General features: G+C 40.8%; 1 protein-coding gene across 1 annotated transcript in view; it reads right to left on the bottom strand.

The window, feature by feature from the left end:
• The window catches only part of DNAH5 (dynein axonemal heavy chain 5), a 276,738-nt gene that overhangs the window by 237,941 nt on the left and 16,775 nt on the right, over positions 1-22,022 (bottom strand). Inside the window, 10 exon segments of the mRNA XM_070357713.1 lie at positions 137-222; positions 5,196-5,303; positions 8,611-8,826; positions 9,961-10,083; positions 12,851-12,958; positions 13,886-13,999; positions 15,396-15,572; positions 16,351-16,488; positions 19,335-19,556; positions 20,773-20,933. Coding sequence (XP_070213814.1) covers positions 137-222; positions 5,196-5,303; positions 8,611-8,826; positions 9,961-10,083; positions 12,851-12,958; positions 13,886-13,999; positions 15,396-15,572; positions 16,351-16,488; positions 19,335-19,556; positions 20,773-20,933 — 1,453 coding nt within the window.

The raw sequence follows: 22,022 nt of genomic DNA, 5'->3' as shown, positions 1-22,022 counted from the left end.
TGTTATTCAGATTGTCAAGAGAGGATTTTCTTCCCATTAGAGTATGAAATAATAATAACAATAATAATGTAGGCTAAACTATGTTCATATTATCCCAATTTGGAAAACAGAACTTAGAAGTCTTTCAAATTTTTACCTTTCAAATCTCTTTAACATACTTAGAGCTTGATTTGTGTTTTGAATCTTTTCAAATGTAGCATCCATGAACTTCTGCAACTCTTTCTGAAACAGAATGAAGTCTGACAATGAACAATGGGTTAACATTGCAAAGAAATCCTATTTAGCAACAAGATAAAAGAGTTCCCCATTCTCTACAAACACGCACCCTACAGGACAAAATACAGCAGCAGATGTAATGCTCATCTAAGCTTAAAGGAAGATAAATGTCCAGAAGCCAGACAAAGAGGGCCTTGAGAGCCAGAGCAGTCAGGGGGTTGGCGCAGGACCCAGGGATACTGGGCCATGTATTTCTACAGCAAACATCATGTCTTAGGACCAGGAAATCTTCCTGAACTGAAGAATTGTACAGTTAGCCTACCTAACTAAACCCTCAGAGGTTATCACTATATAAAAGTATCCAAGTATAAACTGTGCAGAACTAGAGCATTCACAACGCTTCCACTCCCTCCCTTTAATTTATACAAAGATACACAAATAGCCAACAAGCACATGAAAAGATGCTTAGTATCTCTAGTTATTGTGCTCAGTAGCTAAGTCATGTCCGACACTTTGTGATGCTGTGGACTGTAGCCCAGCAGGTTGCTCTGACCATCTCTCTAACTTGCTACTGCTACTGCTAAGTTGCTTCAGTCGTGTCCGACTCTGTGCGACCCCATAGACGGCAGCCCACCAGGCTCCCCCCTCCCTGGGATTCTCCAGGCAAGAACACTGGAGTGGGTTGCCATTTCCTTCTCCAATGCATGAAAGTGAAAAGTGAAAGGGAAGTCACTCAGTTGTGTCCGACTCTAGCGACCCCATGGACTGCAGCCTACCAGGCTCCTCCGTCCATGGGATTTTCCAGGCAAGAGTACTGGAGTGGGGTGCCATTGCCTTCTCCGTCTCTCTAACTTAGGACACAGTAAATCTTTATGGGGCTTCCCTGGTGCCTCAGATGGTAAAGAATCCACCTGTCCTCCTTATAAGTGTATATTATCATATGTGAAAAAAATCTCCAGTCCAGTTTCAATGCATGAAACAGGTTGCTCAGGGCTGGTGCACTGGGATGACCCAGAAGGATGGGACGGGGAAGGCGGTGGGAGGGGGGTTCAGGATGGGGAATACATCTACACCCATGGTTGATTCATGTCAATGTATGGCAAAACCAATACAATATTGTAAAGTAATTAGCCTCCAATTAAAATAAATAAATTTATATTAAAAAATAAGTTCTCTAGGACTTGTTTGGAACATGTCAACTTATCTTTGAAGCCTCACTTGCTGGTACAATATCAGAATATTATACTTTTATAATTAGTCATTTTAGCCACTATTTGCCATTTTTAAGATATATTCATTACTTTGTTCTAACATATATGTACTTATATTTCAATCATGTTACATGTCAGATGCGATCTTTAAGGGCCAATCAACTCTATCTACTTCTGTACCCATAACCTACAGCATAGAAGCCTAATATGCATTTAATGTACAGTCAATGCATGTTTCAGTTAAGTTCAGTTCAGTTCAGTCGCTCAGTCGTGTGCCGACTCTTTGAGACCCCATGAACTGCAGAACGCCAGGCCTCCCTTCCATCACCAACTCCCGGAGTTCACCCAAACCCATGTCCATTGAGTCGGTGATCCCATCCAACCATCTCATCCTCTGTCGTCCCCTTCTCCTCCTACCCTCAATCTATCCCAGCATCAGGGTCTTTTCAAATGACTCAGCTCTTTGCATCAGGTGGCCAAAGTTTTGGAGTTTCAGCTTCAGAATCAGTCCTTCCAATGAATATTCAGGACTAATTTCCTTTAGGATGGACTGGTTGGATCTCCTTGCAGTCCAAGGGACTCTCAAGAGTCTTCTCCAACACCATGGTTCAAAAGCATCAGTTCTTAGGCACTCAGCTTTCTTTATAGTCCAACTCTCACATCCATACATGACCACTGGAAAAACCATAGCCTTGACTACATGGACCTTTGTTGGCAAAGTAATGTCTCTGCTTTTCAATATGCTGTCTAGGTTGGTCATAACTTCTCTTCCAAGGAGTAAGCGTCTTTTAATTTCATGGCTGCAATCACCATCTGATGGCAGTGATTTTGGAGCCCAGAAAAATAAAGTCAGCCACTGTTTTCACTGTTTCCCCATCTATTTGCCATGAAGTGATGGGACCAGATGCCATGATCTTAGTTTTCTGAATGTTGAGCTTTATGCAAACTTTTTCACTCTCCTCTTTCACCTTCATCAAGAGGCTCTTTAGTTCTTCACTTTCTGCCATGAGGGTGGTATCATCTGCATATCTGAGGTTATTGATATTTAATTACATTACATTAATTTATTTACATAATTAATTTAATGACAATGCATGTTTAATTACAATAAATCTAGTTCTTATGCTTTGCTATCATATCCATAATTATCTTTCTTTTCCATTTTTTCTTAAAACAAACATTTCATTGTGTCATTTAGTTTATGTGCCATTTAAAGTAAAAGCTGTGATTTTTTCCAAATCTGATGTCCTAATATATGTGGGAATTGGATGTGATTTTCTTAAAGGTTCGGTTCAGTTCACTCAGTCGTGCCCGACTCTCTGCAACCCCGTGGACTGCAGCACTCCAGGCCTCCCTGTCCATCACCAACTCCTATAGCTTACTCAAACTCATGTCCATTGAGTCGGTGATGCCATCCAACCATCTCATCCTCTGTCATCCCCTTCTTCTCCTGCCTTCAATCTTTCCCAGCATCAAGGTCTTTTCAAATGAGTCAGCTCTTCGCATCAGGTGGCCAAAGTGTTGGAGTTTCGGCTTCAACATCAGGTTATACTCCATTTTTTTAAAGGTTATACTCATTTATAGTTATTGCAAAATATTGGCTATATTCCCCATGTTGTACAATATATCCTTGTAGTTTATTCTATACCTAATAGCTTCTACCTCTTAGTCCCCTACCTCTACCTTGCCTCCCCTTCCCTCGCCCCACTGCTAGTAAGTAGGGAAATTGTTCTCTATATCTATGAATCTGCTTCTCTTTTCTTATATCCACTAGTTTACTGTGTTTTTTAGATTCCATATATAAGTGATATCACGCAGTTGTGTTTCTCTGCCTGTCCTACTTCACTTAACAGAGTCTGATGGTGGTAGTGGTGGTTTAGCAGCAAAGTTGTGTCTGACTCTTTGTCACCCCTTGGACTGTAGCCCTCCAGGCTCCTTTGTCCATGGGGATTCTCCAGGCAAGAATACAGGAGTGGGCAGCCATTCCCTTCTTCAGGGGATCTTCCTGACCCAGAGATCAAAGCTGCAGCTCTTGCATTGCAGGCGGGCATTTTTCCACTGAGCCACCAGGGCCTAGTTCTTACCACAAATCATACAGTAATCCAGCAAACATCCTTTGGTCTCCAGTTATATAAAGTCCCATCCGCTAGGGCCTGGAGACATAGATAGGAATGAACACAGTTCCTGCCCTCGAGGTGTTCACCATCTACCTGCATCCAGCATACAAACTCCTCCAGTGCTGTGCGATCAGAAACTGCTAGGACACACACAGAAAGACGACGAATCAACACTGACCATGACGCACACACTCAGGATCTGCCGTTGCTCATCCATTTCCCATGAGAGATCAAGATCCACAGATCTCATGTCTGAGTCAGCCCCCAAAGAGCTCATTGCTTATATTATTACAAGCGCTCTATCTTTCCATCACCTGAAATTTGTCTTGTAAAATAATGGTTAAAAACCTGAATCAAGATGGTGGGACACATGTACACCCATGGCTGATTCATGTTGATATATGGCAAAAACCGCCACAATATTGTAAAGTAACTGGCCTCCAATTAAAATATATAAATTAATTTTAAAAAATTGTAAACCAGTAAAAAAAAAAAAAAACCTGAATCCTAGAGCCAGACTGCCTACCAGTCAACACCTCTGTGACTGTGGGAAAGTCACTTAACTTCACCATGCCTCAGTTTCCTCCTTTCCAGAAACAGTGTAATAAGAATACACACTTTATCAGATTATTGTGAGTATTAAATGAATTAACACCTATAAAGTGCCTAGAACAGACCTGACATACAGAACTAGCAAGTTTTATTATAATGCCTTCTACACTGAACCCATCCTTCCAAAAATGACTCAGAGCTCTTTCTCCCTTGAAGTGTACAAGCGTATTTCAAGCCAAAATTTCTGGAAAAGAAGGAACAGAACAGCCATTTTCATTTTATCGTCAGAAAACATGGGAAGAAGTCTGCACGTTGATTAAGGTGGACATCCATTAGTGTGTCTCCCAAACTTACCCTCCCTGGCTCTTCTCATCTGGTAATAAATACACCCAGCCATGCCAGGGGGTCCCACGCCCTCTGCATTTACCATATGACCCCACAGTAATGAGGCACAACACTGGAACGCTGACCAACCCAACCCGTCCTTAGACATTGGGAGCTAAGAGTGGGTCCATGGCATGTCCTCAGAAGCTTCTGATGGCCGTAACCTGCTCCTGTGCGCTGACCTGCAGTGACCAGAGAGAGTGGGGAAAGCAGGAGGAAGGGAAGGAGAATGAAGAGAACAGGGCTTTAAGACCAAGTCGGGTCAAGGTGCTGAGTCAGCCCTGGTACCACCGTTTCAAGGCCAGCTAGTCTCCTGCCTTTGGGATCCGCTGAACATCAATGACCATTTGCTCAAGCTATCATTGGTCATAATCACTGCTATAAAGTAACAAACAAACGGAAACTAATTTCTATATTCTAATAACACTATGTTTCAACAGAGGATAACAGTTAATTTTCTAAGATCTAAAATGAAACACATGCAGAAATCTGTGATTACAGCTCGTTATCCAAAGCTGTATTTATGAACCTTTAATCCAGGAGAAAGAACCTTCAATTATTCATCTGAAATCATAAAATGCAGGCCAAGCCCGCTATCGGTCACCTCCGTGATGAAGATGCCTCTTCCTTCTGAATGGGTAATGATTAGCAGCATGACACAGAATGGAAAAAGTAAACACCAGACTGTCAACAGGAATGTTATTATACAACCTACATGAAGGTCATTAATCTGCTTGCAAAACTCTTCATAATCCTGCTCAAATTCCATTTTCCGCTGGTCTAAGAAATTATACTCCTTTTTCTTTATGGTAGCAACAATACCCTGAAATAGAAGGAAACAAATAAGACAATATTTCAATGTTCTTGCATTATTTACCTAAATATGACCTTTAAATATACAGCCTGTGCAATCATTCCCCAAAAATCAACTTCAGAGAAGCCTTACTTCTTTAATCATTCTCATTGCATCATGCATATTATAGGCAGTATAATGTTGCCTGGTGCATTCAGAGAAACCACTTGGAAGCATTTTCATGAGACTTTATGTATTCTTGAAGAAAAGAACTAATACAATTACGTAAAGTTTAAAAATTAAATAAAATTTTAAAAAATAAAATAAATAAAAACCACATCTGAAAAGTGGATGTTCTATCTAAAAATTTCTTACAAATTACATCTGAAATAATAAAAAAGAAGCCTAAAGTAGAATTTGCTAAAATATTTTTCATTAAAAAGTTTGTCTTCTCAGAAAATAGACTTTAACAGAATGCAAACAACTTAGGAAGAGTGCAATTATATTATAGTAGCTACAGGTCAAGAGCTACCTTCCAAGCTTCAAATGTCCTAAATAAAATATCAGACCACAATCTACCATTTAAAGAATCTCTAGAATTAATTGCTTCCTCCTGCCCTGCAAAGCTGCAATCTGTTACTATAAGAGTACAGATTAGGAAACTCATCTTCTAGAAAATACTATTATCTGAAGTTTTGTTTGCTCTGAATAATGAGCTCTAATGCTCTGTGATCATTCTTAACCAGGTACTAAGCCATTCTCAAACTTGGGTGCCCACACTGTTGACAGAGGCGTATAATTTTTATGAAGAACATTGGACCAGCTTCCACAAATGCTTCTTCAAAGCCATTTCCATTTAAACATCAACTCAAATCTCTCAATAGACAAAAGTGCCTAAGTTGCATAAATTCTTGAACCAAGTTTACTACTGTGTATATAGTTCATAATTGTATAATCAAGTTTACAATTGTGTATACAGTTGTATATACATACAACTGTATGTACATATATATTCACACAGTAGTGCTGTGTGCAGTACTTAGTCATTCAGTCATGTCTGACTCTCTGTGACCCCATGGACTGCAGCCCGCCAGGCTCCTCTGTCCATGGGGATTCTGCCATGCCCTCCTCCAGGGGATAGTCCCAACCAACTGAGACACCAGGAAGGCCCCAAAAATACAGGCTGCAGGTTGGTGATGGTGGTTTAGTCACTAAGTCATGTCTGATTCTTGTGACCCCATGGCCTGTAGCCTGCCAGGCTCCTCTGCCTATGGGATTCTCCAGGTAAGAATACTGGAGTGGGTTGCCATTTCCTTCTCCAATATATGTATATGATTGCAGGTGTATATATACATATATAATTGTGTATATAAAATATATGTGTACAATTGCATGTGTATATGTGTGTGTGTGTGTATATATATATGTGTGTATATATATATATATATATGTGTGTATATATATATATATATATATATATGGAAATAACAACCCACTCCAGTATTCTTGCCTGGAGAATTCCTTGGACAGAGGAGCCTGGTGGGCTACAGTCCATAGGATCACAAAGAGTTGGACATGACTAAGCACAGCTTTCAATTTTATACATATACACACAATTATATATAATATGACTATATATATATAATGATACCCATCATGTTACAGGAAGTGTATAAAAGAAACATGGAAAAGCTATATTCCTACATTTTAAGATGATATTTTAAAGGATTTGGGGCCCTTAGAAAATTCTACTCTATAACTGGATTTAATGGTCCACTTAAAAATATTGAGTAAATAAGCTGTGCAACCATGACCTTTAAACCAACTAATCAAACTCAACCTACTAAATCATTTACTTGTCAGATATTTATTGCACATCCATTATATGCCAGTAAACTCTGCAGATACAGGAATGAGTAGAACAAAGAAATATCCCCACACTCAGGAGCTTTTATATCTTCCGTGGGGGAAAGGGAGATCTAGGTTTATCACAAAAAATGAACAGGATAGTTTCAGAGAGTGATAAGTAACATGACATAAAGTGACATAAAACAGAGATTGAGGAAAACTTAACTGAGAGGGTATTTAATCAAGATCTGGAGGACAAGGAGGAAAGAATCATCTGATGATTCAGAGGCAGAACTTTCCAGAAGAAAGGCTCTGCAAGGCCAAAGGTGGACTGCGGTGGCCTTTCCTGTGTCCAGAGAACACGGAATGAGGAGACTAGGAGCAGGGGAGGCAGCCAGAGGGGTGCACAGGACCCTGAAGCCATACAAGGAGCCTCAGTGTCATTTCCATGGCCACCATTTTGAGCTTCTTCCATTGGCTGTAACATACAAAAATCTCACCTTACACTTTCACAAACCATCTACATTTTATCTCACTACATTCTGATACATCCACTTGAGATTTTGAAAGCAATTTTTCTTCCCAGTATTTTATCAGATTAGAATAGCCTTTATCTGCATTTGGCTGTACAGTTCAATTTCTCCTTCAAAAATAAACTTTGAAATATGCTCCCAAGTTTATTTTTTCATTAAGAATGAAAACTAATTAGATTCCAAACTGAAATACAAATGGATATAGTCCATCTCTGTCCTGCACAACTGTCAGTTTCAAAGAATAGATTATCCACCTTGCAGATTACATACAGCTCAGCTAAAATATTTCCTTGCAGATTACATACAGCTCAGCTAAAATATTTCCTGGTAGGAAGAAAAGGTTTTTCTTTGTCTCCCTGAATCTGATATACTCAGGAAACGAAAAAATTCCTTATATTGACCTAAACTGTTAGAGGAGAAAAATCAATGAATGACAGTAAACTATATGATCCTTTTAAAATTCAAGGACAAAAAGAAAAATTAAGGTTTAGTGTCACTGTCCCCAAACAAGAAAAAACCTGACTATATTCATTAGTTTTTAACATGAATCCATATAAAATGCTTAACTGCAAATATAATCAGATATCACTCAGAATTCAGTGTCAACTAGAGCCTAACACAGTATATGCTTGATTAAATATTTCTTATATGAATAAATGAAATAATAAGTTATATTTAAACATTTTTCTTGTGCTACTAATGAAAACGCTTTTACTAATGATGATTAATTTTAGACTATTGGAAAGTCATTCTTATAATCACATACCTGGAAAGAATATATTAGCATCATTGCACAATTCTCAAATAAATTTAACTGCTTTATTGTTTAAGGGCCATAAGCTTATCTTTTGCATTAGAGACTGATAATTTGAAGCATTCTAAATAGTCATTTGCATAAAAACATTAAAATTTTATTCCTGGATAAAGGTAGCAAATTGTGTTTTGAAGTACAGTACCTGGTATTTAGTGATCATGTTTTCCAGCCCTTCAATTTTAGAATCTTGCAGTACTGAGTATATCTTGAAGGTTGTAAAAATATCCATTATCTTGGCAAGACGTCTGTGGAAAGTTTCAAATTTTCCAAAAATATACATCTCACTGAATTCAAATTGTTTTTCACTTGGATTTTGTTTAAGCTTTTGTTTTGTCTTGTGAAAGCAGTGCTGGTATTCCTTAAAATTAAAAACCAAAATACAAGAAAGGGAACACAACAAAGACATCAGCCTTATTCTCTTAAGTGAAGGTGGTAGCAAATTTAGGGTAGAATTACAAAATCTTTCCGTTTCATACCTCTGGAGCAACTCACTCATCAACCTGGGATGTCATCTTTTCCTGACCCCTAACCTAGAAAACTCCTTTTTTTTTTTTTTTTTTTTTTTTTTTTTTTTACCATGAGGCATGCAGAACTTCTCCGACCAGGGATTGAACCTGTGCCCCCTGCACTGCAAGCTTGGAGTCTTAACCACTGGACCACCAGGGGAGTCCAAACTCCTAACTGTTCATAATACAACTCAAAGATGCAGCCTTTCCACCTGCGTCTCACTGTGTCAGGAGAAGCCTAGCTCTTCATCTAGCTCCCTGTTTGTCTATAAGAAGCTTAAGGAAAATGACTTTATCTTTGTATATCTAGTACTTGTGTGGTGTTGGGACATAGAAGGTCCCCTAAAGGGTAAAGTAAGTGAATAAATTTGTGGGGCTGATTTACTAACATTCAACTTTTCTTAACAGTGAAAGATTACCATTCTTTTTAACTGGGCTTCCCAGGTGGCACTAGTAGTAAAGAACCTGCTGCCAACGCAAGAGACATAAAAGACTCGTGCTCGACCCCTGGGTCAAGAAGATCCCCTGGAGGAGGGCGTGGCAACCCACTCCAGTATTTTTGCCTGGAGAATCCATGGACACAGGAACCTGGTGGGCTACAGTCCATAGGGACACAAAGTTGGACACAACTGAAGTGACTTCATATGCAACCACACGATATGATAACTGATAAATTATTTAACTGGCAGGGCTTTCACAGTGGTCCAGTGGTTAAGAATCTGTCCGGCAATGCAGGACACAGGTTCAATCCCTGGTAGAGGAACTAGGATCTCACATGTCTTGGAGCAACTAAGCCTGCACGTCGCAACTAGAGAGTCTGTGTACAGCAAGGCAAGATCCCACATAATGTACTGAAGATACCGCACGCTACAACTAAGACCTGACACAGCCAGATAAAGAAATAAATACTTTTTTTAAGATATATTGGCAAAAACAATGTAAAAATAATTTTTAAATTCTAAATATATTATTAAGTTGACTGTTACCTGCTTAAGTTTAATTGCAGATAGTATTTTTTCCACAACAACATCCTGTGGCTGGCTCCAGATCGAGGCAGTTCCGTTGTTGGTAATATAGGCTTTACATGCAGATATCATCTGATTGGTCACCTGGAATTTTTCAATGAAATGACGTCAAGTACAGTAAGCAGCCATCAAGCATAAACTGGGCTAGAGTGTCCTCAGCTCTTCTAACCTCTCTGAGTATGACATCTGTGAATAAATCTTTGGGTTTATGTTTTTCCTTCACAAGTGTGATCAAGCACTAACTCTCTTTTTTCCTAGCTTTACTGAGGTATAATTGACAAACAAAAATTGTATTATGCTTAAGGTGTACAAGTGATGCTTGGTATACATATTCATAACAGAATGATTAGCACAATCAAGTACTAACACATCCAACACCTCACATAATTACTATTTGTGTGCGTGTGTGTTGAGAAAACTTAACATCTGCTCTTTAGCAATTTTCAACTATACAACACAATACTAAACATAGTCACCAAGCTGTATATTGGGGCTTCCCTGATAGCTCAGTTGGTAAAGAATCCACCTGCAATACAGGAGACCCCGGTTCGATTCCTGGGCCAGGAAGATCCCCTGGAGAAGGCATAGGCTACCCATTCCAGTATTCTTGGGCTTCCCTTGTGGCTTAGCTGGTAAAGAATCTGCCCACAATGTGGGAGACCTGGGTTCAATCCCTGGGTTGGGAAGATCCCCTGGAGAAGGAAACGGCTGCCCAGTTGAGTATTCTGGCCTGGAGAATTCCGTGGACTGTATAGTCCATGGGGTCACAAACAGTCAGACTCAACTGAGTGACTTTCACCTTCACTTTCAAGCTGTACATTAGACCCCAGAACTCAGTCATCTTACAACTCTAAGCTTGCAGCCTTGACCAACATCGTCCCATTTTCCACACTCTTCCAGCCCCTGGCAACCACCCATTCTACTCTCTGCTTCTAGTCAACCTTTTTAAATTCTACACAGCTATTATCAAAAGTGAAAGAAAGTGAAAGTGAAGTCACTCAGTCGTGTCTGACTCTTTGCGACCCCGTGGACTGTAGCCCACCAGGCTCCTCCATCCATGGAATTTTCCAGGCCAGAGTACTGGAGTGGGTTGCCATTTCCTTCTCCAGAGGATCTTCCCATCCAGGGATCAAACCTGAGTCTTCTGCATTGCAAGCAGATTCTTTTACCATCTGAGCCATGAGGGAAGCTCCTATTATCAAAATGATTCGTAAAATCACAGAGTTGGAGGCACTACAGAAAATCAACAATTCAGACCCTCACGTTAATGCAGGATGAATGTCTTAGCCAACCACTTCCCTACCTAAAAGCTATCAAGAGCTTTCCTAAGTCTCCTTCTTCAGCAGCCTTCTCTAAAAATCTAACTCACAGTTTCCAAGTGCCATGAAAAGAACTGTCCACCCTGATCATTTCATGACACCATGATCTGTAGCAGAAAAGTCAAAAGCAGAAGACAATAGAAAAAAGAGTAAATATAATGTATGTAAAGCCAACACTTTATCCCTTTAAACTTAAAAAAAAAAAAAAACTTCAGAATTCTACTGGGGATTTTTTAATTAATTAAAATTTTATTAATTTTAAAATTTTAAAATTAAAATTTAATTTTAATAAATTAAAAGGAAAATGGGATGACTGTACTGTATGTATGCCTGGGATTGCAGTGCAAAGGTTAGGTGGAACAAGACTGGCCATGTGTTGACAGTGGATAATCTGGGTGATATGTACAAGGGGATCCAGTATACAATTATATTTCCTTTTGTGCCTGCTGCAAATTTTTCATAATGAAAGGTTTTCGAAAATCAGAGATTTAAAAAAAAAAAATGAGAGAATTAGGTTCAAATTAGGTTTCACAGTTAGGTTCTAAAACAAGCCTTGCAAATAAAGTGCATGAAACCTGGACATGCATCGTAACACAGATTGACTTTTGGGTCTTGTACTCGGGAAACGCCCCTCCTGACTTCAACATAACATTAAAGTGTGAGGAGTATGGAAAAGGATTTTGTGGGTTCCCCTCCTGTCTACCCAAATATGAGAGCAGATGAGATGGTTGGATTGCATCACCGACTCAATAGACATGAGTTTGAGTAAACTCCAGGAGCTGGTGATGGACAGCGAAGCCTGGTGTGCTGCAGTCCATGGGGCCGCAATGAATTGGACATGACTGAACTGAACTGAACTGAACTGAACACAGTCCTGAGGAGTGGGAAATGCCTCTATTTTAATACAACATTTAAAATTTTCACCTTGGTAATGAAAAAGTCATTTCCTTCTTAGAGAGGAAATGGGAAAAGCAACAATGTTCACCATAAACACTTATGAGTTAGGACATAAGGTTTAAACATCATTATGTTTTCTGGCAGAATCATTATAATTGCTTTATGGATTACTGGAACATTGCAGTGGCTTTTATTACCATGATTACTGTTCTAATAACACCAAGTAAACAACTTGGCATGAAATAAATTTGGAACAGCAGCACATAAAATATGAAACTGAAGATGGCCAGTTAAATATAGCTTTTCTTAATTAAAATTCACCCAATAGGAAGAAATCATGTGCTAAATATCATAGGGAAAGAAATTCTAAAAAGAATCTTTTTCCATTTTTATTACATAAACAATATAATATATTTTATAATTATTACTTTGGGAAATAATGCTTTATGATTTGCTAAAATCAGCTTCCCACGTATGCTTAATTCTATTTCTATCAAGAGATTAAGTCTTTTTGGTAAATTGTAGCATACAGAGACATTGGATTATGCCAATGTGGTAATTTCTAATTATAAAAAACAACATTAACCATTGACAAGGAAATCTAAGTGACCACGGACTCTACACCAGGCTCTTACCTTTACAAACAGAGACGTGATCTTCTCAGAGGTGTTATAGTAATGAGAGATACTGTAGATCATTTTAATTGCATTTACAAGAGTAGGAATAGCATCAATCATGGATATCTGGAAGACAGCACAAAACTTTTCAGGGCAACATATCAAAGTCAGCAAAATTCTAACACACTAATCACTCTGTCCTCATTAGAATAAAATTTAGGTAAAAGACTTTTATTTAAATTTTAAAATATTATCTAACATGCTATATAAATATAACACATTGAGGAGTAATCTCATCTTGATTATTTAGTCATATGCAGTTAATCAAATTTTGTCTCAATGCAAGAAACACTAACATTCTGTTAAGGACAAGGATTGTGTTAGCAGTTAATTTTGTAATAAATAAAACCAGGAACAAATGAAAGTTAAAAGATTTTTTTTTAAAAGTCAGCCAATAATTCTTCCCACAGTTGTTTTGAGTATAGTTTAGGATGTCAATTGCTATATTTATGGGAAATGGAATATACAATAAATGTTTTTAAAATATAATGTATATCTTAGAAAACATAGGAAAATATATATATGTAGAAATAGACATGTGTGTATATGCATATATATGTATTAGTTCAGTTCAGTCGCTTGTTGTGTCTGACTCTTTGTGACCCCATGAACCACAGCATACCAGGCCTCCCTGTCCATCACCAACTCCCAGAGTCCACCCAAACCCATGTCCATCGAGTCGGTGATCCCATCCAACCATCTCATCCTCTGTCATCCCCTTCTCCTCCTGCCCTCAATCTTTCCCAGCATCAGGGTCTTTTCAAATGAGTCAGCTCTTTGCATCAGGTGGCCAAAGTATTAGAGTTTCAGCTTCAACATCAGTGTATACATGTATGCATATACATGCACATATAATTTTCTTGAGAATAAAAAGAGGTTTTCTAAGACTTTTCCAACAAACTGCAATATTCATGAACCAAAATTCCACACTCATTTCAGCTAGTGTAAAAGGGTCACGAGTAGAAGACTAAGGAGGTGGAAATTTCGACTCACAGGGTCACTGCTATACAAGGGGTCACAGCACTTCTCAAGTGTATACAGATACTTGACATTGTCCTTCGCTTCATTAGCTGCATCAGTGATTCGAATATCCGTCTCCCGCCATGTCTACGCACAATACAGGAAGGAAATTTTAACGCAATTATTAATAGAAAAAATTCCAACTAACAGCTGCATAAAAGTCATCCCAAGTCCCAGGGGTCCAACTTTCAGTCTCTCCCGTGCCTCTTACATAGAACTCAATCCAGAGGGGTGAGGGGCACTGCCACGCTGAAGAGCAATTAAAATTTTTCGACTAAGTGTTTAAAGGTATCTCTTCCAAGCCTTCTCTCATGAAATCTCTTCAATAACTAGGACAGAGCATCACGGGGGGGAGGGGGGCAGCACTTTCATATTTACACCTACACGCCTTCTCCTCCACAGCCTGCTGAATCCATTTTGCACCTCACTCTGACATTCTCTATGACCAAGAACTGAAGGAGGCCTCCAGCCAACAGACAGCAAGGAACTGAATCCCACACGGGCAACCTGGAGGAAGATCCTCCCCCAGTCAGGCCTTCAGATGAGCCAGCATCCTGACAACAACCTTAAGAGATGTCCAGTCAGATGATCCCAGCTAAGCTACACTGAGGGCTTCCCAGGTGGCTCAGCGGTAAAGACTGCCTGCCAGTGCAGGAGATGCAGGTTCAATCCCTAGGTCAGGAAGACTCCCTGGAGAAGGAAATGGCAACTTGCTCCAGTATTCTTGCCTGGGAAATCCCATGGACAGAGGAGCCTGAAGGGCAACAGTCCATGGGGTCACACAAGAATTGGACACAATTCAGTGACTACATAACAACAATAAGCCACACCCAAACCCCTGACCCACAGACTATGTGGTGATATTTATTGTTTCAGGTGGTGAAGTTTTGGGGTAATTTGTTACACAGGAATATAAAACAAATACACCAGTTCTAAAAAAAAATTAGAAAAGTTTAAGCCTTCATTATTACTACTCCTCATTGGTCTGAATTCATAATATATAATCATGTTATTATGGTACATATTAATGACTTGCAATGCCCTCTAGTAATACAGATACATATGTGTGTGTGAATATGTGTTAATCATTAAGTTGTGTCCAATTCTTTGCAACCCCCATGGACAGTAGATTGCTAGGCTCCTCTGTCCATGGGATTCTTCAGGCAAGAATACTGGAATGGGTAGCCATTCCCTTCTCCAGAGGGATCTTCCCCACCCAGAGATCAAACTCGGGTCTCCTGCACTGCAGATGGAATCTTTACCATCTGAGCCACCAGGGAAGCCCATTCATACATGTACACCAGCCAATAAATACCTTTCATTCAAAGGCTATTTCTACAGTTTGTAAAATTACAAAAGGGCAGTATCATTTAATCTTAAAGTTACTTTTTCATTAATGTAGAATAACATTTTTCTGTTCCAAATTACTCTATGACATATGCATAAAGAATTTCCATTCCCAGTTCATAAAGCAAAAAGCAACCTTGAGAAGTTTCGACTTGGCAGCAGCAAGCACTGCCAATGCAGCCTTCACATCTGGGCTCTTCAATTGATCCAAAAGGTAGTTAAATTTAGACAGTCTTTTTTTCCAGTACTCCAACTCTGCTCGAGGCCCAAGGTCATCCGCCTCCTTCCGCAGCTGGTTGTTTTCAGCAAGGACCTGTGAATGCACAGGAGAACCATGAGCCAACGAGTTGCTGGAGAGTTAAAAGTTACACATAAGCAAAATATAGGGAAAGAAGTAAATTCTGCTATCTGAGTCATGATATATTTTTATTCATTTGCATGCTTTGAATGACAGCCTTTTACTAACCTGAGATGTATCCATTTTTTAAATTTCAAAAAAATTTAGTTGACTCATTCTAAGTTAAAACTACTTGTTTGAGGAGCTTTCATGAACTTTTGGAGGACCTGATCTTAGAAACTTTCTTTGGTTTATTCACTTAGAACCTCAGAGAAATACAACCTTGAGAAGTCATCACGCCTTCAGTTGGTTAATTTCCATTATTGATGTAACATCAATAATTGGATGTAACACCTAGCTTTCACTTTTCTGAAATTTTTTTTTAACAATTAAGTCCAAAGCTTTGTTTTGGAAGACACATTGAATTAGAAAACTCCTGTACTCCTATAGGCATTCTCTCCAGAGTAACTACATCTTGAGGAAAAACCTGGCCAACTGCAGTGTTTTAGGTAGACAAGTATGTAAAGTCATTTCCTGTCATCTCCTAGAATTCTTACTATCTCTTCTTAACTAATGACGATACATTAACATTGCAATGAACCTTTCATCTTTTTTAGGGACTTGCAGTAAAATACTTAGGCAGATGGAACAGGGATGTGATACAACCTTCTTCCACTGGCTGATTCAGTCACATGGCATGTGAACTAGTCAGTGTTCAGAGAGCTAGGTCTGATGTTTGGTTTCTGCAAATTACCTGTTCTGTTTGTTTGATCCATACTTTCATACAACCTTCTATTTTTTCCATAGTCTCAGGGTTATTAGCTAGAGTCAAGAAGTCTATGGGTTCCTTCAAGGTTTTCAGTTCAAATATGTCACACTTTTGAAGGTTCACCTAATTACAATGAAAGTTAAAGAATAAGATGATGTTACTTTACACACACACACACACACACACACTGGGTTGATCCAGAAGGATCTTAAGGAGATTCTCTCTAACTACCCTGCTCCCTGGGAAACGCTCATGAAATCAGTGTAGGAATCCTCCTTAGGTATTGAGCACACCAGTAAAGCTGATTGGTCTGAATTAAAATTTTGTGTCAAAAAAAAAAAGTGTGAACTGCAGACAGACAGACAGACAGACAATATCACAGAACTCGGGAATTGATAGGGAACTTGGAAATTAAAGAATCAACCCATGAAACCAAAGAAAATGGGGACCTTCAAAAAATGACTGAGGGGAGGGTAATCTCTAATCTATCACATTCTTTTTTGAAACTAACCAGAGGGAAAGACTCTCATGTCCCTGTCCAAAAAAAAAAAAATCTTATAGTTACTAAGTTCAATGGCAAATACACCAATTCATTTGGGGAGGGAGGGGTGGAGAGGGGTAGGAAAGAAGGTGTGTTGGATTTTGACTTGACAGAGAAACCAAAGGGATCTTCCCTGGTGGTCCAGTGGTTAAGAATCCATGCTTCCACTACAGGGAACCTGGGCTCAGCCCCTGGTTGGGGACCTATCACATGCAGGGCACAGCCAGAAAAAGAAAAACAAACCCAGGATTTTTTACTTCCCTCACAGAAAGAATCTACCTGCAATGCAGGCGATCCCGGTTGGATTTCTAGGTTGGAAAGATCCGCTAGAGAAGGGATAGGCTACCCACTCCAGTGTTCTTGGGCTTCCCTGGTGACTCAGCTGGTAAAGAATCCATCTGTAATTCAGGAGACCTGGGTTCAACCCCTGGGTTGGGAACATCCCCTGGAGAAGGGAAAAGCTACCCACTCCAGTATTCTGGATTGGAGAATTCCATGGACTGTATAGTCCATGGGGTCACAAAGAGTTGGACACAACTGAGCAACTTTCATTTTCAACCCAAAAGCCTGGAGAAGGCAAAGGCAACCCATTCCAATACTCTTCCCTGGAGAATCCCAAGGACAGAGGAGCCTGGTGGGCTATGGTCCAGAGGGTCACAAAGAGTTGGACACGACTGAAGCAACTTAGCACGCGCACACGCGATCCAGAAGTACCTCAGTATTTAATAAGGACATTTTCCTCCTGGGAAAGGTGCAGCTAGCCCTGTGAGACTCTAAATTCAGATTTCAGCACCCATCCCCAACACTGCATCTTCCACCTGCCTCCTAGACCTGGCCTTGGTTTTATGGGGGAAGCTTCTGCCTTTCATGAAGTGGCACCGCCTCCCTCTTGTGTGAGATCCAGCCACTTTTTTAATACCTCTACCACAATATGAAGTGGAGCCCTGTGGAAGCAGTACTCTTTTCAGGAGAATAACTATTTAATTTAGTTCAACTTGCATTTAGGTGGCCTGCATCATAGTCAACTACGAATATAACTCAAATGTTCGCTGGAGCCAACTCCCCCTGTGTGGATATCATTTACTCAACTCCCCCATCCCACATCGTTTAGAAAGCCTACTGTCTGCCTCCCTGCCAACATCCCAATAGGTCCCAAAGGGTCTCAGTATTTCCTGGAGAGCAGTGAGCATTATCTTGTCATTGGTCTCACAGGATCCATTTCTGTGTCTCCCACTCATGCCTTATCTGGGCTGTCATCTGTCATGGTTTTGCATTCACCCCACCTTCTACCCCAAGGAATCACTAACACAGGCTCACTGTAGGTGGCACAAATTTTACTGATGCCAAATCCTCCCACAAATGCCAAACTTATTCTTTGTGTGTGTATGTGTGTGTGTGGTTGTGCTGGGTCTTCACTGTGACAGGCAGGCTTCTGTAGTTGCATCACATAGGCTTATGGGATCTTAGTCCCCTGACAGCGGGGCTTCACTGATGGCACAGACGGCAAAGGATCTGCCTACAGTGAAGGAGACCTGGGTTCGACATCTGGGTCAGGAAGATCCTCTGGAGAAAGAAATGGCTACCCACTCCGGTATTCTTCCTTCTTATTATGTCTTTAAAAATCAAGTAGTCTCTGCTTCCCTGATGGCTCAGACAGTAAAGAATCCATCTGCCAACACAAGAGACCCAGGTTTGATCCCTGGGTCGGGAAGATCCCCGGAGAAGGAAATGGCAACCCACTCCAGTATTCTTGACTGGAGATTTCCATGGACAGAGGAGCCTGGTGGGCAACAGTCCATGGGGTTGCAAAGAGTCAGACATGACTGAGCAATTAACACTTTCACCTTCAGTTCCCTGACAAGGGATTGAACCGAGGCCCCCTGCATTTGGCACATGGAGTCTTATCCACTGGACCACCAGGCAAGTCCCTGCCAAACTTCTTCTTAATGGCCCTTTAGATCACTGGCTGGACCACAGGACCCAATCTGTCTTCAGATATATCCATTCGTCTCTCCTCCTGCCTCTTCAAAATTTCCTCCCATCCCTACCATCATCATCACCCCCCAACCTCCCCATCACCACCACCCCTGAAACACACACCACACTCTGGCTCCAAATTTCTCCTTCTAAGTTGCAGAGCAATACCAGAAGCACTTCATGCTCTTCTTGCAGTCCAACATCTGACATGACAGAGTAAAAAACCATGGCCAGTATTTCTAAGGAACCCACAAAGCACTCATTGCTCCAAATGACAGGAATTTAAATCTAGTCACCACCACATTTTCAAGGGACAATAAAGCACACACAATATATTTTCAAGATTTGCAAAGTAGTGGAATCAAGACCCTCTAAGAGAAGTATTACACACCTAGGTGTTGATTTGTTCACCATCAGATACTTTTTGAAGAAATAACATAGTTGTTCTTACCTTCTCCTTCAAACTCTCCTGTGCGCTGGCCAGGATGCTCACAAAGCCTTCCAGGGAGCCCAGGAACTCCTGCCGAAGGCTGGAGGCTTCTGGAAGGCCCTCAAGCTCACTCCAGCCATGGCTCGTGGCTCTGAGAGCGGGAATGAAGATGTCAGACAGCAAACGTCTCATGCTGTTGAGCAGACCCCCGTCTGCGGTGTCAAGCATGTTGAAGCTCACCTCCTGCAAAACATTGGGGAAAAACCTTTATCGTAAAAAGGATCTTCAACTGCAATCTAGCTACTGTCATTCGTAAATGGAGACCTGCCAAATGAGTAAAGCAGGGACTTCCCTGGTAGTTCAGTGGCTAAGACTCCACGCTCCCAACGCAGGGGGCCCAAGTTAGACCCCTGATCAGGGAACTAGATCCCACATGCCACAACTAAGACCCAGAGCAGCCAAATAAATAAATGAGCTGTAACAAACACATGAGAAGATGCTCAACATCACTCATTATCAGAGAAATGCAAATCAAAACCATATGAGGTACCACTTCACGCCAGTCAGAATGGCTGCAATCCAAAAGTCTACAAGCAATAAATGCTGGAGAGGGTGTGGAGAAAAGAGAACGCTCTTATACTGTTGGTGGGAATGCAAACTAGTACAGCCACTATGGAGAACAGTGTGGAGATTCCTTAAAAAACTGGAAATAGAACTGCCTTATGACCCAGCAATCCCACTGCTGGGCATACACACTGAGGAAACCAGAATTGAAAGAGACACATGTACCCCAATGTTCATCGCAGCACTGTTTATATAGCCAGGACATGGAAGCAACCTAGATGTCCATGGGCGGACGAATGGATAAGAAAGCTGTGGTACATATACACAATGGAGTATTACTCAGCCATTAAAAAGAATCCATTTGAATCAGTTCTAATGAGGTGGATGAAACTGGAGCCTATTATGCAGAGTGAAGTAAGCCAGAAAGGAAATTCTTTTTTAATATTCATTTATTTTTGGCTACACTGGGTCTTAGCTGTGGCACTTAGGATTTTCAGTTGTGGCTTGCAAATTCTTAGCTGTGGCAAACAGGATCTAGTTCCCTAACCAGGAATTGAACCTGGGCTCCCTGCACTGGGAGTATGGTGTTTAAGCCACTGGACCATCAGGGAAGTCCCAGGAAATTCTTTTTGAAAGAAAAAAATCTCACTGTTTTACATTCACACAGATACATATAATGTTATATCAATTTTCATTAATAAACTGACTATTAATTCCTCTTATTCAACAGATTTAAAGGAACCATCCTCTTGACTGCTTACTTTAAGTGATTTGAAAATATTGCTGTGAAAGCAGTTTTAAATATTTAATGAATACAGTGGTAGTCTCCATGGGAAGGTATCTTGGGGGTAGAATTTTTGTGATTTTTGGTAATTCAGGAGCTGTTGCCTCTTACCCGATGGATGTTCTCAGGGGTGATAGCTCTGGCAGGGTTGGTCCTGATGAAGAACACACACACCCCAGTAAGAGCAACATCTTTTCCCTCGGTCACAAACACCTTGGGTTTTTTCATCTTTCCAGAAACAGAGTTTACTTCTCCTGGAGAGCCAAGTTGCCCTACAAATGAAAAGGATTTTAGTCCCACAAATGCTATACTACGTCCACATGGTCATCTCTTAGAATGAGGCTTCCCTGTTAAAACACTGTCATGTTGACTCATCCTGGTGCCCTACAAGCTCCATCCCTTGGACCACCTCTAGCCTGAACCCTAAAGGAATCTCAAAGGATCTGTTTTATATAGTGATCATTTTGCGACAGACAAAAATACTGAATCCCTGTGCTGTACACCTGAAATGAATCTAATATTGTAAGTCAGTTATACTTCAATAAAAAATAAAGAATAAAAAGTAAATGAAAGGATCTGCTTAATTCCAGACCACAAGTTCACTTCAAAATTGGTGCTCCAGGGAAAAACAGAAATGGAAGAAATAGGAATGAGAGTTCTGCTGCTGCTGCTGCTAAGTCACTTCAGTTGTGTCCAACTCTGTGCAACCCCATGGACTTCAGCCTATCAGGCTCCTCCATCCGTGGGATTTTCCAGGCAAGAGTACTGGAGTGGGGTGCCATTGCCTTCTCCGATAAGAGAGTTCAGTCCAGAGCAAATTCTTGCTGGAGCTGCAAGTCATCCTTGATGGGGCCATCAAGGGGCCAGTGAGAAAGGGTGAAGGAGGAGACAGCATCTACTGGTAAATGTTGTGCATCAGGGCTTCTGCTCAGTACCATGCATGCGTGCTAAGTCTTCAGTCAGGTCCGACTCTTTGCAACCCTCTGAACTGTAGCCCTCCAGGCTCCTCTGGGATTTTCCAGGCAAGAATACTGGAGTGGGTTGCCATGCCATGATCTTCCTGAGCCAGGGATCGAACCCACAGCTCTTATGTCTCCTGCACTGGCAGGCGGGTTCTTCACCACTAGCATCACCTGGGAAGCCCCGGCTCGTACCATGTCTACGTTTTTGAAACTGCTTGCAACCCTGAGGACAGCTGTGACCCACCTCAAGTCACACACCAGGAGAGCCAAGATCCAAATCCAGTTATGACTGCAGAACCTCTACATCCTGTTGTTCTGATCCAGCTGGCCCTCCAGATCACCGGAGTCAGAAAGGCGCAGGGGAGGCAGGACAGCAAAGTGATGGCTGATGTGGGCTCC

The sequence above is a fragment of the Bos mutus genome, chromosome 20 (assembly GCF_027580195.1).
Source record: "Bos mutus isolate GX-2022 chromosome 20, NWIPB_WYAK_1.1, whole genome shotgun sequence".
Taxonomy (NCBI): domain Eukaryota; kingdom Metazoa; phylum Chordata; class Mammalia; order Artiodactyla; family Bovidae; genus Bos; species Bos mutus.
The sequence above is the reverse complement of the archived record's forward strand: the minus strand, read 5'-3'. Positions and strand labels throughout refer to the sequence as shown.